The following is a 12,942-nucleotide window of genomic DNA, read 5'->3' as shown; positions in this document are numbered from 1 at the left end:
AAAGGCTCAGACCGAGGGTCTAAGGACAGAGGGTGTCACTCCCTGTACAGATTAAAAAGCCCTCTGAGACTAAATGTATTTTGTGACTTTGGGCTATACAAATAAAATTTGATTTGGTATTTTGTGACTTTGGGCTATACAAATAAAATTTGATTTGATTTTAAGATAGGAAAAATATAACAATTCTTATTTTCAAGTGATTTTACACTAATGGAAATATGAATATCATGCTCCCTTTCTACCTATTGATACATAATGTTTCCCATTGTACCTTTAAGTCGTGTGTTCACATGTTACCAGCTCAGATGGTGAGTTATTATAATTCGAAAGTGATGATTTTTCTTTTTTCAGTTAAACATTCGACCGAGCCACAGATTAGTATTTCAAACTATTTCATTTTTTAAAGTTCCATCTCAGCTAAAAGGAATTGAAATCAAAGTTAAGTAAGTGAGTAAGTAAAAGTTACATTTGTCCGACTCTCCCTGAGCTATTTTCTACATTACCCTTCAATTTCCTTGATGAATTCATATATAAGCTTCATACGAGTGTATCTGATATCATGATGAGACATAGTTCATAGAGACATAGACATGTACAGAGCCTGAATGTGTTCTGGTCCCTTTCTCAACAGCAGCCACTGCAGTTTGTGGTAAGTATTGCATGGGCCCTCAAACCCAACCTGTAATAGTAACCATATCAACTATTGGTGAGCAGTTATGTGATAATAAAGATTGATTTACTTCTCTTAATTTGTGTCTTGAAACTTTGGGGCAATCTGTGTCACCAATATTCAGATTGATCAATAATCAAGAAATGTGTAAATAAAAAAAAGATTGATTGAATGATTTGATTGACTTGGTAAACACATTATTGATTGATGACATGATGATAAACAATTAAATAAGTGCATATTTTTAAGTCAAAATAAAGTAATTGATCATGTTACATTTAGAAAGTGTAAAAGCTTGCTGTTGTTTTTGCCCACACAGATAAACAAGTTAACAATGTATCGACCCACAGCACACATTGTATAATTATTATGAAATGTCTTATTATTCAGCTCATATGACATAAAAAAGATGTTAGGTTGTAACCCATTTTTTAAAAAAACATTATTATTTTTTCACAACCTGTCAATTTCTAAATAACTGATCACACTGTTCATATTATTTTTGCTTATATACTGATGTTATGTAATCATAACATAAAACACACAACTCACAATACAGCAGTAAATATATTAAACACAGCAAAAAGTAATTATAAGTAATTACTATATATATGTACGTATATGAATTGATTCATTTGCCAACTAGTTTATTTGATAATCGATGTTTAAAGTGAAGAAACAAGTGTTACTAAAAAACCGTTGGTTTCTTGAATGCCACACCGGAACCTTACGTCTTCCCTCATTGCTCACAACGGACATATTTTGATGGGACACGCGGAGAGCAGTTCATCGACACGCTTATAAAAACACAGACATGATGAATATATAAAATATCAAGCAGAGACTCATTTAACCTCCGGAAGATGCTTTAATTAACATCGAAATATCACTAACACTCTCAGCATGAGTGAATAGTGTTCATAGCTGCTTATAAGCTTCGTTATGAACTGTTTGTGTGCAGAGAACTGAACATGTGTTAGAAACTGTTCACATCTCAAAGATGGACCTCCTCCCTCCAAACACTGAGCTCCGTCTGTCGGTGGCTCAGTGTTTCCGGACTCTCGCCGCTGCCTCCACAGATGACACGGACATCATCGCCGCTCTGCAGACGCTGCACTCTCACCTGGATGAAGGAGCAGAGAGCAGAAGCACAGCACAGTCAGAGTTCAGGAGAGCTCACTTCACTCGTACCCTTCAGTTCCTCGTCAGCAACATCCAGGCCGACTGGTTTCACAGCCTCACAGCAGCCCAGCGCACAGAGCTATGGGACGGTCTCTTCCTCAAAGGCCCCCCGGAGCAGACGCTGCTGGTGCTGATGCAGGGGATAGGAGAGCTGAGGTGGGTGTTGTTGGATATCTGGTGGGGATGCATGTCCATCATGTTTGTCTGTTCACTAATCCCTCTGCCCTGTCTCTGTCTCTGTCTCTTCACCACAGAGCCGGCACAAGTTTGAACCATTTGGTCAGCATCGCTGAGAGGTTCCTTCACAGGGGTCGACTCGCTGACCTGCTGTGGTCCTACTGTTTAGGAGGAGCAGGTCCATCTGACTCCCACCAGCTCCGAGAGACTCTGCTGGGACGTATTGTGGCACTGCCGGACCTCACCGCCAATAAGCTGCATCCAAACAACAAGCCCCTTTTCCTCCCTCAGCAGTACTACCCACTGCTGGCCACAGAGATGCTCACTGCCCTGGAGCGGACCTGCCAAGCACTTAAAGGTGAAGGAACATGTTTTAAACTCTTAAAGATTCATTATTGATGATCTCTTCCTTGTGCTGTCTATTTATCTGACCTGTATGTTTACGTTTTTAACAGACGGCACGGACTGCTCCTTGACTTTTGTGGCTCAGACACTTGGAAAAGTTTGTATCCAGGGCCACAGTGGTGAGTTAAGTCACATTTGTTTGTAGTAATATGTGTATAACAAGCCCAATTTTATATATATATATATATATATATATGTATATGTATGTAGTATGTTGTATGTATGTATGCATGTGTGTGTGTGTATATATATATATATATATATATATGTATACTATATATATATTATATATATATATCTAATATATATATATCTATTCTATATATTTATGTTGTATAGGTCTATGTGTATGTATGTATGTTGTGTGTTGTGATATATCTATTGTTGTGGTGTGTGTGTGTGTGTATATGTCTATATATATGTCTATATAGTATATATATATATATATGTGTGTTTGTGTATATGTATGATGTATATGTATATGTATATATATATATGTGGTAATATTATATGTGTATATGTATATGTATGTTTATATGTGTGTGTGTATAGATATATATATATATATATATATAATATATATATATATATATATATATCTATATATGATCATAATATGCCATGTATGTGGTATATATATCATCTTTCTCAGGTCTGGTGCTGGCAGTGATGGCTCCTCGGCTGTCTGTCTGCACGCGCTCAGACATGGTGTGGCAGAGGGTTTGCTGGAAGCTGCTGGAGAAGTCCCACAACATGCGTGGAGAGCGTGCTCCAGCTAGTGCAGGCTGTCACTGGGTGAAAGAACCGTCAAGCATTTAAACAGCCAGCAGTTAGTTTGCTTGTCTGCCTTCAATGACACTAGTCTCTTGCTTCCTCTCCCAGGCCCGAAGCCTTTGGCAGGATCGTCGGAATCTCGTCCTAACAAATAAAAAAGCCCAGTTTGTCATCACTATAAGCTGCTGTTACTGCAGTACAGTATGAGGTAAAGAGATACTGCAGCCTGACGGTGACTACATTGTATCTTGTAAATATCACATGAAGTGCATGTGTTGTTTGTTTCCTCAGACTCAAGTCCTGAGATTATTCTGGGTTACCTCGCAGCAGACAGGGAGAGAAGGCCGCTGCTCATCCAGGTGAGTGCGTTCATATGTTCTGCAGCCAAAATTATATAACGTTATACACTACATAATGATGGATTTTGACATGATGCTTCTCAGGTATTACGTCCCTGTCCCAGACCTGGGCTAACCCAGTGCGTAAAGCACACCACCTCTAGAGCAGCAGAGCTGTATGTCAGCAAGGCCTACTGCTGAGTGTGAGTCTGCTGAAAGACTCTGAGCTCAGGAGCTACGTTCAGGTGCAAATCACAATGTTTATGCCTCGAATCACCATGAATCAACATAAGAACAGAAAGAAAAAAAGGGGATAATTAAGATTGTGTGCTTTCTGCTCTCCGCTCTCTTTTCTCAGACTTACTTCAGTGCATGCTGGGCGGCATGCAGAGCACCTGGACAGCAGGTGCTGCGTATCAGGCGTATGGGCATGGTGGTGGGAGAGTGGTCTGAGCTCTCGCATGAATATCAGTGGAACCCAGCTTAAATTTCAGGACAGGTCCGCCTCGTAGGCATCAAAACATTTGATTCATGACTTGATTGAAATGCCATTACGAGCAGTTTGCATTGTGCCGTGTTGCAGTATGATCAGGATGAAGAAACTCGAGAGCTGCTTTCTCTGATGACTCCCAGTACTGCTGATGAAGCAGAGCCTTTAAACAGGTACATGTTTTTACATCTCTGTAACTGTTACATCAGTCATTATGTCAAATTACCTTATAGTTACTCTAAATCCTGCCAGAACTTGTTTGTTTCGATGAAGTTATATGAAGTTTTACACACATTAACGTACCATAATGAACCACTAAGCATAGTCCCTCTTTCTTCTATAGTTGTGGACAGTATGTCAGATAAAAATCTGTGTTGCAGATAAAACAACAAAACAATGATGAAAGCAATTCTAACATTGAATGTTGGCCACATGTGTTTCCTGAATAGTTCGTAGTTATAAATTAAAAATGTGCAGTCTAACCCATTTTAACTGTCCGAGGACATAATCTTGGCAACTAATATTGATTGCTTAATGACTAATAACTTACAACAACAGGCCAATTCCCATAAAATGAGTCACTATAATATTTTGAAGGGATTGATTTTTTTTCTGTCATCCACAGAGTCGACTCTCCTCAAGAGACAATGTGAAAAACTCCATCTCCTCAGAAGGAATCATCTCAAAAATAAGTCCGAACCTCAGCCATCAAAACTGACCAAGACTCTGACCTGGACAGGTAGTATTAGCTCTTCTCAGTTCAGTCAGTGAGGCTGTTAAAGCAAAAAATATGTGTGTGATTCTTCATGTGTTTTGTTGTTCTTGTGACTGGTTCAGCGATGATGAGCTCACTCCTTACGACTGTCTGGCGATCAGGAATCAGTAAAGCCTCCCCACCCGTTACCTACGAGACTGTCTGGAAAGTATGTCTTCCACGTGTTCAATTGACCTCACCTCCTCTTAAAATGATGTTTTTTACAAACTCCAACTCTAACTACTACTACTGTTGTTTTTTTACTGTCGAACTATCCAGTTTTAATTTCCCTCGAGGATGCCAGAGCGCGTGGAGCTGAGTTTGAGAGTCCCCGAGGGTTTGGTGAGGAAAAATCGTCTTCGCAACCAGAGAGGTATGTCAGCAACACACATCAGACATCGTTCTAGAAGGCGTTTGTTCCTTATCGGATCTAGCTTATAGGATCACCTTCACAATAGTTCATGTTTGGGTATTATGCCTTTTTCAGATCAGTGCAGATGACCAAAGTGCTTCTGCTCACAGGGAGGATAAATACAGCATAAAATAGCTTCCTGAGCCTCAGACAGGCGACCATGGTTGGCGCTCACCGTCACTGACAGCACCCTGTATGTTCTGTCACCTCAGGTTATCATTTCACATCAAAGATTTACACTCATTAACACACAGCTCTATCACCATTCTCTGCTTCTTTGCCTCGACTTGATAGGTGACTCAGTATCGACCACAGAGTTTTTACTCCTTGAACTACAGTCTTCGCCAGCGGCTCGATATCTTGGAGGTGAAAACAACAGTGGCTATGGGCCTTCAACTTGATGCAATTAGTGATTGGTATAAGTAAGTATAATCATGAATCTGTTTCTCGTTTTTTGTTGTCAGGTCCTTGCTCTGGCAGCACAGGAGCTCTCTAAGCCAATCACGGAAAAGAAAGACCATGTATGAGTATTGCTGCCACCACTGATTTGACTCCGTACCCCGGTGAACACCCCGTTCACTGGCGTCAAGAGTAGAGAAGCGGATTCAAAGCAAGACAAGACGCCTCAGGAAGGTAGTGTAAAACAGATATTTACCTCCCTTTTTGGCATTTGAAGTGAAGTCTTCATTCATTTCTCTTTGCTTCAGGGTGCCACACAACCTCCGGCTAAGGCCAACCCCTAACCGTTACGCTCCCGTTGCTGGACACTTCTTTTTTTCCTCGCTCAGGAATTATGACAGGTATGTGTTTTGTGTTCTTTTAAGTTTTTTATGCTAAAGTGCACAGCATAACATGTTAAAACTGTGATGTAATACTTTCTGCTAGACCTCAGTGACCTTTGACCTGTTTAGAAAGCGACCATTTGGTACTGGGCAGGTTGAATCCCACCTTGGGACTCTTCATGCATCTGGCAGTCAATGCACCGGTAGGTTTTTTTTTTTCCCCATCTGTCCATGTAGTGTGACATAATCTCAATGTAGAGCTTTATATCAGTATTAATATGCAAAAGGTTTGGGTGGTGGCTCTTGATGCTGTCATATAAATATATTTATTTTATAATAAAAGACAATGTGAATGTGATGTTTATGGCCAGGCATTTAGAGTTGCTCATTTTACGAACTTAGAGCAGCTGTAGATCAGATACTTGAAGCCTTTAAGACCAGGAATAGACACTGACGCAATATCACAATAAAACCAACCTGCAGCCTTGTAGTAGAAAACAATGCTACTCCTGTGGGACTCCTATGACTTTATTATTTTATTTTGTAGATAGCTGCACAGATGGGTCGTGCTTTACTGGACTTGTGTGGGCGGTGCGCTACCATGTTGACCAGTAAGTAGGATTAATATTAGTGTTGTAGACAGTAAATGAAGTCTGAGGAAGCTATTTGTTTTGTTAAGAGGCTATGATGTAGCATTTTTGTTACGAACCAGATTACAATCATTAATAAGTAGCTGTCATGCTCTCTCCTAACATGTGTTTTTTTCATGTGGTAATTCATTCCGAGCGGTAACCTTAAATCTGTTTGTAAAGGATCGTGAGACAGGTTCCTCTTTGCTGTTTGCTCTGTGTTTCGAGCTGAACAGTCAAAAACCTGCGGTGGACCTCAGGGACAGCTGTTTGAGACCAGAATTTGGGCTGGCAGGTAAAAAAAAACATGCTGGGTGACCAAGGACAAAAAATGTTCCGATTTTATAGATAAATCTCATCATTCAAATGTCTCCCGTCACGCAGAACAGTGTTGTTCAGTTGTTCTGTTATTAACAGCACACATTATGCTGCTCATAAGAGATGAACCCTAAAGACATCATTCTTGTAAATGAACAGCAGTCGGAGGCTGCAACCTGCAATAATGTAATTCGTCAGGGATGTCCCCTCAGTGACACACAAACAGTACAGCTTCTCCCAAGCAACAGAATCGAGGGCAAAAGATTAATCAAGCTGAACGGAGATGTACTGTATTATGAGTGATGGACCAGGAGTTGTACAGCGGAAATGTACTAACACGGACCATCCATTCGTGACGGCTCCATCAACAGTTGATGTTTCTGTATCCCTTTGGAGGATAAAAGTAGTTTCACATTGTAGTGAGTGACACAAAGCTGAATGACATTGGGCAAGGACACTTTTCCTTCCACACACGAGTTGTAATTGTGCAAGAAAATGCCCAGGATTATGGTGTAATTACACTAAGTGATGTGGGATTTCTTGCTTCCTGGTGTCACCACTGCTAAAGCTGCCAATAATTCATAATATTCACAGATGTGGCGGAAGGAGACCCTGATGAAGACTGCCGGAGTCTGGCTGTACAGAGTCTGGTACTGCTGGATAAGCCTGAAGCAAGCAGCTACAAGACAACAAGCATTGGGCTTGGAGTCATGATCAGCATCAAACAATAACAATGAAACACCTGATTGTGTCCTCCGCTTGGCCCTCACGGAGCCTGGAGACTTGGAGTATGAGTTGTGGAATGATGTTCGAGATATTTGCTGGCAGAGGGGCTGGCAAATTTTTTTTGGGGCTGGGTTGGACAATTTTTATCATCCTGCAAACACAGCCACCAGAACAAGAGGGCACATGTCTGTTATGAATATCTTCTCCATCATTACACACACACGGATTTCAGTAGACCAGTATTGTGTTACACGACATATTGTGTAATTTTATGAACCCAGATAAAAATATGATTTAACTGAGAATAGGATGCCATTTTTTTCCAAAATAAAATGCATGTTACAAGGATATCCTTTTCAACCTCTTCTTCCTTTACTGGCACATCTCTCTGTACTGTGGTTTGTTTGTTTTCAAAGGACATCCTGTGAATATTCACTGGCATGACGCATTCACAAATAATGGAAATACACTACTACTTCCTCTTGTGAGATAAATGTTCATCTGTAGTTCCCAAACAATGACACATGTGAAATATACGGTTGTTTATAGTTTTCAGGATGGTCTTGACTATACCTTAGCATATTTAGTGGGAAGATCTGCATCAAACTATTCTGACTTGTATATAACAAGTACAGAAGTCAAATTATATTGGATTGATTTTTATGTAGCAAGTGATTAACAGAAACATAGTTCCATAAACAATAAGTTGTGAATGTAATCAAATTTCCCAAATTTTGGTGATACTACTACATTCATCTGAGGTTCATTGTAAGTGACAGGAATCTGCTACAGATTGTTTTTGAAGCCAGAAAATGTCCTCATGTTTCAACTTGAAAGCATTTCTGGCACTCTTGCTGTCATTAGGTAACTTGTATAATCTAACGTGATCCAATACAACAACTCTTCATCTTTTGACACTGGTCAGAGAGGTAATAATTCGATTTTATGTTTATTATTGAGAGTCTTTGTGGGTGCTGTTGTAACAGTGCTGCCTGTATTGAAAGGTGTTTCCAATATTAGGCCTTATGGCATGGACAAAATATTAGAAACACCTCCCAGTGAGATGCAGTCGCAAATTAGTATAGTCCTTGTATTGGATATATTGGATGTACAAGTAGCCAATTTTGTATATGGTTCCCTAATTATAAGGTTCGTGGTTTTTTATTTGTATTATACATTACAAGGATCAACAATGAAATGCAGTTTCATGCTACACACAGAAAATGTATGGAACAAGATGTTCAACGACCGGATATCACCAAAGGAAGGCATGAAGGAAAACTTAATTGTATTTAAAGGGATGTGACAGTTTATATATGAATTATAGTGTAAATATAATAATCAGCATAACAGAAAGCTGGAAAGATTAAACTTATGTGTCGAGGACGTGCCCGGCTTGGACACAATGTCTGTTTTATTTTTTTAGCGAGATTACGCTGCTGTCCCATCTAAACAGATTCGTTCGGCAAGCAACCTCGGCTCGCGTTCGTCGTTTTCCGTATTCCTCCCCCTGTCCCTGCTTCGGGGTTGTCAGGGGCAACTGGGGGAGACGCTTTTAATCACCAAAAAACAGGAGGCTAACATAGCACACGGAAGTTACCGTCGATGCTTTGAGTTGTTTTCGGTGAGCAACCACGTCGGCGGTTATCCCGGAGAAAACGGCAGTGAAGGTTGGTCTTTTTGACAGTTTAACGGGACGGTTGACTTCATTCCGCATAGAAGGAAGGGCAGGCGATGAATGCTAACTTTGGTTGCCTTATCTAGCATTAGCTATGTTAGCAGGCTAAAGCCTAAGTTAAACGGTGTGACTAACGGTACTGAAGTTCACGGTGCTATGACAGTGCAACTATTATGGTGAACCATAAAGTCTACATTGTGTCCTGTGGGTACCGGCTAAGTCAGCTGACGGTACATAAAAGTGGCATTATGCAGTAGGACTCAAGGGATGCTACGTTCAAGATTAAAGTAGCTTTAAATTATAGTTAGCCAGACAGCTGAATAATACTAACGAACAGAGATCAGCTATCACCCTGCACAGCACATACGCATCTAATCAAAGATGCACCATGGGTTTTTTCACTAACGTAGGTTACACTTAGCCTCTGCCCTCATCCTCATGTTTTCTCCTCCCTCTTATCTAGGAAGACCACGGGGACAATGGCGGTATTATTTTGAACCACCGGAGGAAGCCCTGAAAGCATTGGTGTGCCCGTCTCAGCTGATACCTGGGCATTACCCAGTGCTTCTCCTGGCTGGCCTGTTGGCCTCAACAGCTCCACCACCGGAGGCAGCGTGGGACCTCGGACCTCAGCAGGTAAACCTCTGGGCTTCTGGCACATAACATTGACACGTTAACCCGTATACATATCCCCTAAACAACATCCCATACCCGGTTTTCTGTACAGGGAGAATAGGATGGAGAGCTGCCATTTAGAACGGTTCCTCCCCGCCCACAAGTGCTGCGCTGGCATCCCCTCAGCCCGGTGTTGGCGCGGGGCTGGGAGAATGGTGAGGGGGTGCTGCGAATCCACCCCGTTGACAATCAAACTGTCCTTCCCATCCGCACACAAGCACTGCACAGCCTGCTGGAGTGGAAGTGGCTCGGTCAAGCCGCTTGGTAAACGTTGGTTATCAGGTGGTCCTGTGCATTTCTTGCAACATGTCATATGTTTGAATGTCACGTACTGATGCTATTCATATCGACACATGCAGTACATCAAAACATGCAAGGTTTTTCTGGGAATACTTGGAAAAAGCCCAAGGCCTGGATTACCAATTAAAAGCATGTTTGCACAAACCCTAATCAGGGTAATTAGGGCAATTACGTCATAGACCTGGATGCATTTGCAATACTTAAATGCAATCTGAAACCATTTAAATCAGTTTTTCTTCTTATTGAACAACATAAATATAGGTGGGTAAATTTAATAATGACAGAACTGGGCCTAGCAGTAGGAAGGTAAGATGCTAAGGGAGAACGTCAAGGAAACAGCTTGTGAAGTCATGAAGATCAACAAACCTCTAACTTGCTTGCATCTTCAGACAGGCGCACACTGGGGAGTAAAGTAAACACAGGATGCAATGCTCTTGAGTTGTAGTGTCTTATTGGCAGTGGAGACTACTACAGAAAGTAGTGCCCGCTGATGTGGTTGCTGGGTTAGCTAATAGGAGCAACTTCTGTTATAGCGATGTGGGCAATGTTAGCCCGAGCATCATAGTGAGATGAGAGTGCTCCTGGATATGTTTCATCTGGAAGGGAGCACCTCTTAAGATGGTGCCCACAGGAGGGACTCGCGTTTACGTCAGCACTGCAAGATGTAAGAGTTTAGCTTTTTTTTGTCGTGTGCAGAGTTTTGTAAGAGGGTCGTTCAAGAGTTTTTAGTACCAGCAACATGAACACTGGTAGCTAAAGTATAATCGTCATCGTTAAGGTTGACAGTGAATCTCAGTTAATGATTCAAAGAATTTTTTAATAATCATTAAGTGCGTACATGGGTCTTAGGATTATAAGGCTACTTAAAAAAGCAACAAATGTAAAAACATGTGAAAAGGAACGCCACATCCTTTAGGACAGAAAGGGGCTTCTGAAGATCATAGTCATATTCATAATAGAATTTGTTTGCTATGAGGGCAATAACTATTTACTTTTTTTTGTAATAGGTAAGTTCACTAATGTGGATGAGCATTGCAAGACAGCCTACTAACAAGTGTAGAGGGAGCAATCAAAGAAACCTTTTCTATCTTGAGAAAAGAGAGGCGCTGCGTGTCACGGAGACACTAATGTTGTCCACATACACTCCTTGGACCTTGAGGGAGGAGCCCATGGAATTTATGAAAGACTAAGTATAATACGATACACTCTTGATATTTGTTAAATCTGTTAAGACTGGGGTTTTTGAATTGGGGTTGGTTTGTGTGGGTAGATCCTGATCAATCGATCTGTACACAGTTGGTTTGTGGTTTTTTTGTTTCACAACAGGTTAAGTGTGACAGCAAGAGTGGGCAGAATGTCAACATTGTCGGACATAAAACGACGGCCCTCAGCACAGGCACCACAGAGAACAGTGTTTCAGTGTCATGCCCACACACCACCCACAACATTTCATCTCATTTCCCAACTTTGTCCTGTTAATAACTCCCTTTGATATTTTTTTTTAGGCTGTGGGACCTGGAGCGAGATGACAAAATATGTTTTTGGCTCTCGACAGACCTCTGGGGTTGTGAGAGAGGAGAGATGATCAACTGTGTTTTATTCATACTGTGGCAGAAAAAGGTGTCTGACATATATATTATGTATGATTTGACAATGATAAGTTGCCGTTATTAGCCTTATGCTGTTATATAACGTTGTGGCCTTCTTCAGAAAATTTGGCAGGTGGCACCAGCCAATGGTCGCATGCAAACTGGAAGAATGGTGGTGCTGTAGGCACAGCAGAAGGAGATAACAAGGCCCAGTGGAATACAGACACCCAAGAAATACGGGAAATAAATGTCACACGCAGCGTACGGTACTGTTCTGACCAAAAAATGTGATAGACAAAAGAGTATTCCCAACTAACACCGCGTATTGTGCTACTGTTTTCTGGAGCGTTCACTCGCCCTTCTGTTCACGTGGGGCTGCCTACGCCCTGCACGCTGCTGCCGCCAATAATCGACAACGGTGCTGATCCTGCCTGTGAGCAGTTGTGATGTCAGCTCAGCTTAGCCAGCAAGGTGGGCAGCAGTGGCAGCTCACCCCAACCCCTCAGCAATCACGCAGTTTCGCCACAGGAGGCCAACCTTGCTCGGCAGTCTGAGATACAACATCAGGGTGTTGTGTGGTTACCAAAGTAAGGTGGACTTGAGAGTGGAAGTGTATACTAATGAGACCCTCTTCTGCACTTAAAAGGAGACTGAATTTGGCTCTACAAAATTGGCCTTGAAGGAAAGATGAAATGGAATCCGTGTAACCAGAGCGTGTCCGTCAACCAACGGATTCGGTACAGTCTGGAGTGGCAAGCAGATCACTGTGTATGAGCTTGACAGAGACGTGTTCTTTTTGTCTGTTTCGCGGGGAAATGGTGGGAGGGGGGGCTGAGCGAGAGAAAGGAAGGGGGAAAAGGGCAATGAGTGAAATCAGGGGAAGACATTTAAGCAAAGGCCCGGGAAAGACAAAAGGGGAAAGGCGAAGGGGGAGAGGAGTGAGAGGGGGAAAAGGCGGAAAAAAAAAAAAAGAGGGGGAGGAAAGTGAGGACAAAAAAAAAAAAAAAAAAAAAAAAACAAGCATTGTATCGGTCAAAGGAGGA

At 41.6% G+C, this 12,942-nt stretch overlaps 1 protein-coding gene across 1 annotated transcript in view; it reads left to right on the top strand.

Annotated features, from left to right (window-relative positions):
- Positions 1-1,436: 1,436 nt before the first annotated feature.
- The window catches only part of telo2 (TEL2, telomere maintenance 2, homolog (S. cerevisiae)), a 16,665-nt gene continuing 5,159 nt past the window's right edge, over positions 1,437-12,942 (top strand). Inside the window, exons 1-3 of the mRNA XM_027289760.1 lie at positions 1,437-2,008; positions 2,107-2,387; positions 2,485-2,553. Of these exons, the coding sequence (XP_027145561.1) occupies positions 1,671-2,008; positions 2,107-2,387; positions 2,485-2,553 (688 nt within the window). The 5' untranslated portion in view covers positions 1,437-1,670. The remainder of the gene's footprint in view (positions 2,009-2,106; positions 2,388-2,484; positions 2,554-12,942) is intronic.

Source organism: Larimichthys crocea, chromosome XVI, assembly GCF_000972845.2.
Source record: "Larimichthys crocea isolate SSNF chromosome XVI, L_crocea_2.0, whole genome shotgun sequence".
NCBI lineage: Eukaryota > Metazoa > Chordata > Actinopteri > Sciaenidae > Larimichthys > Larimichthys crocea.
The sequence above is the reverse complement of the archived record's forward strand: the minus strand, read 5'-3'. Positions and strand labels throughout refer to the sequence as shown.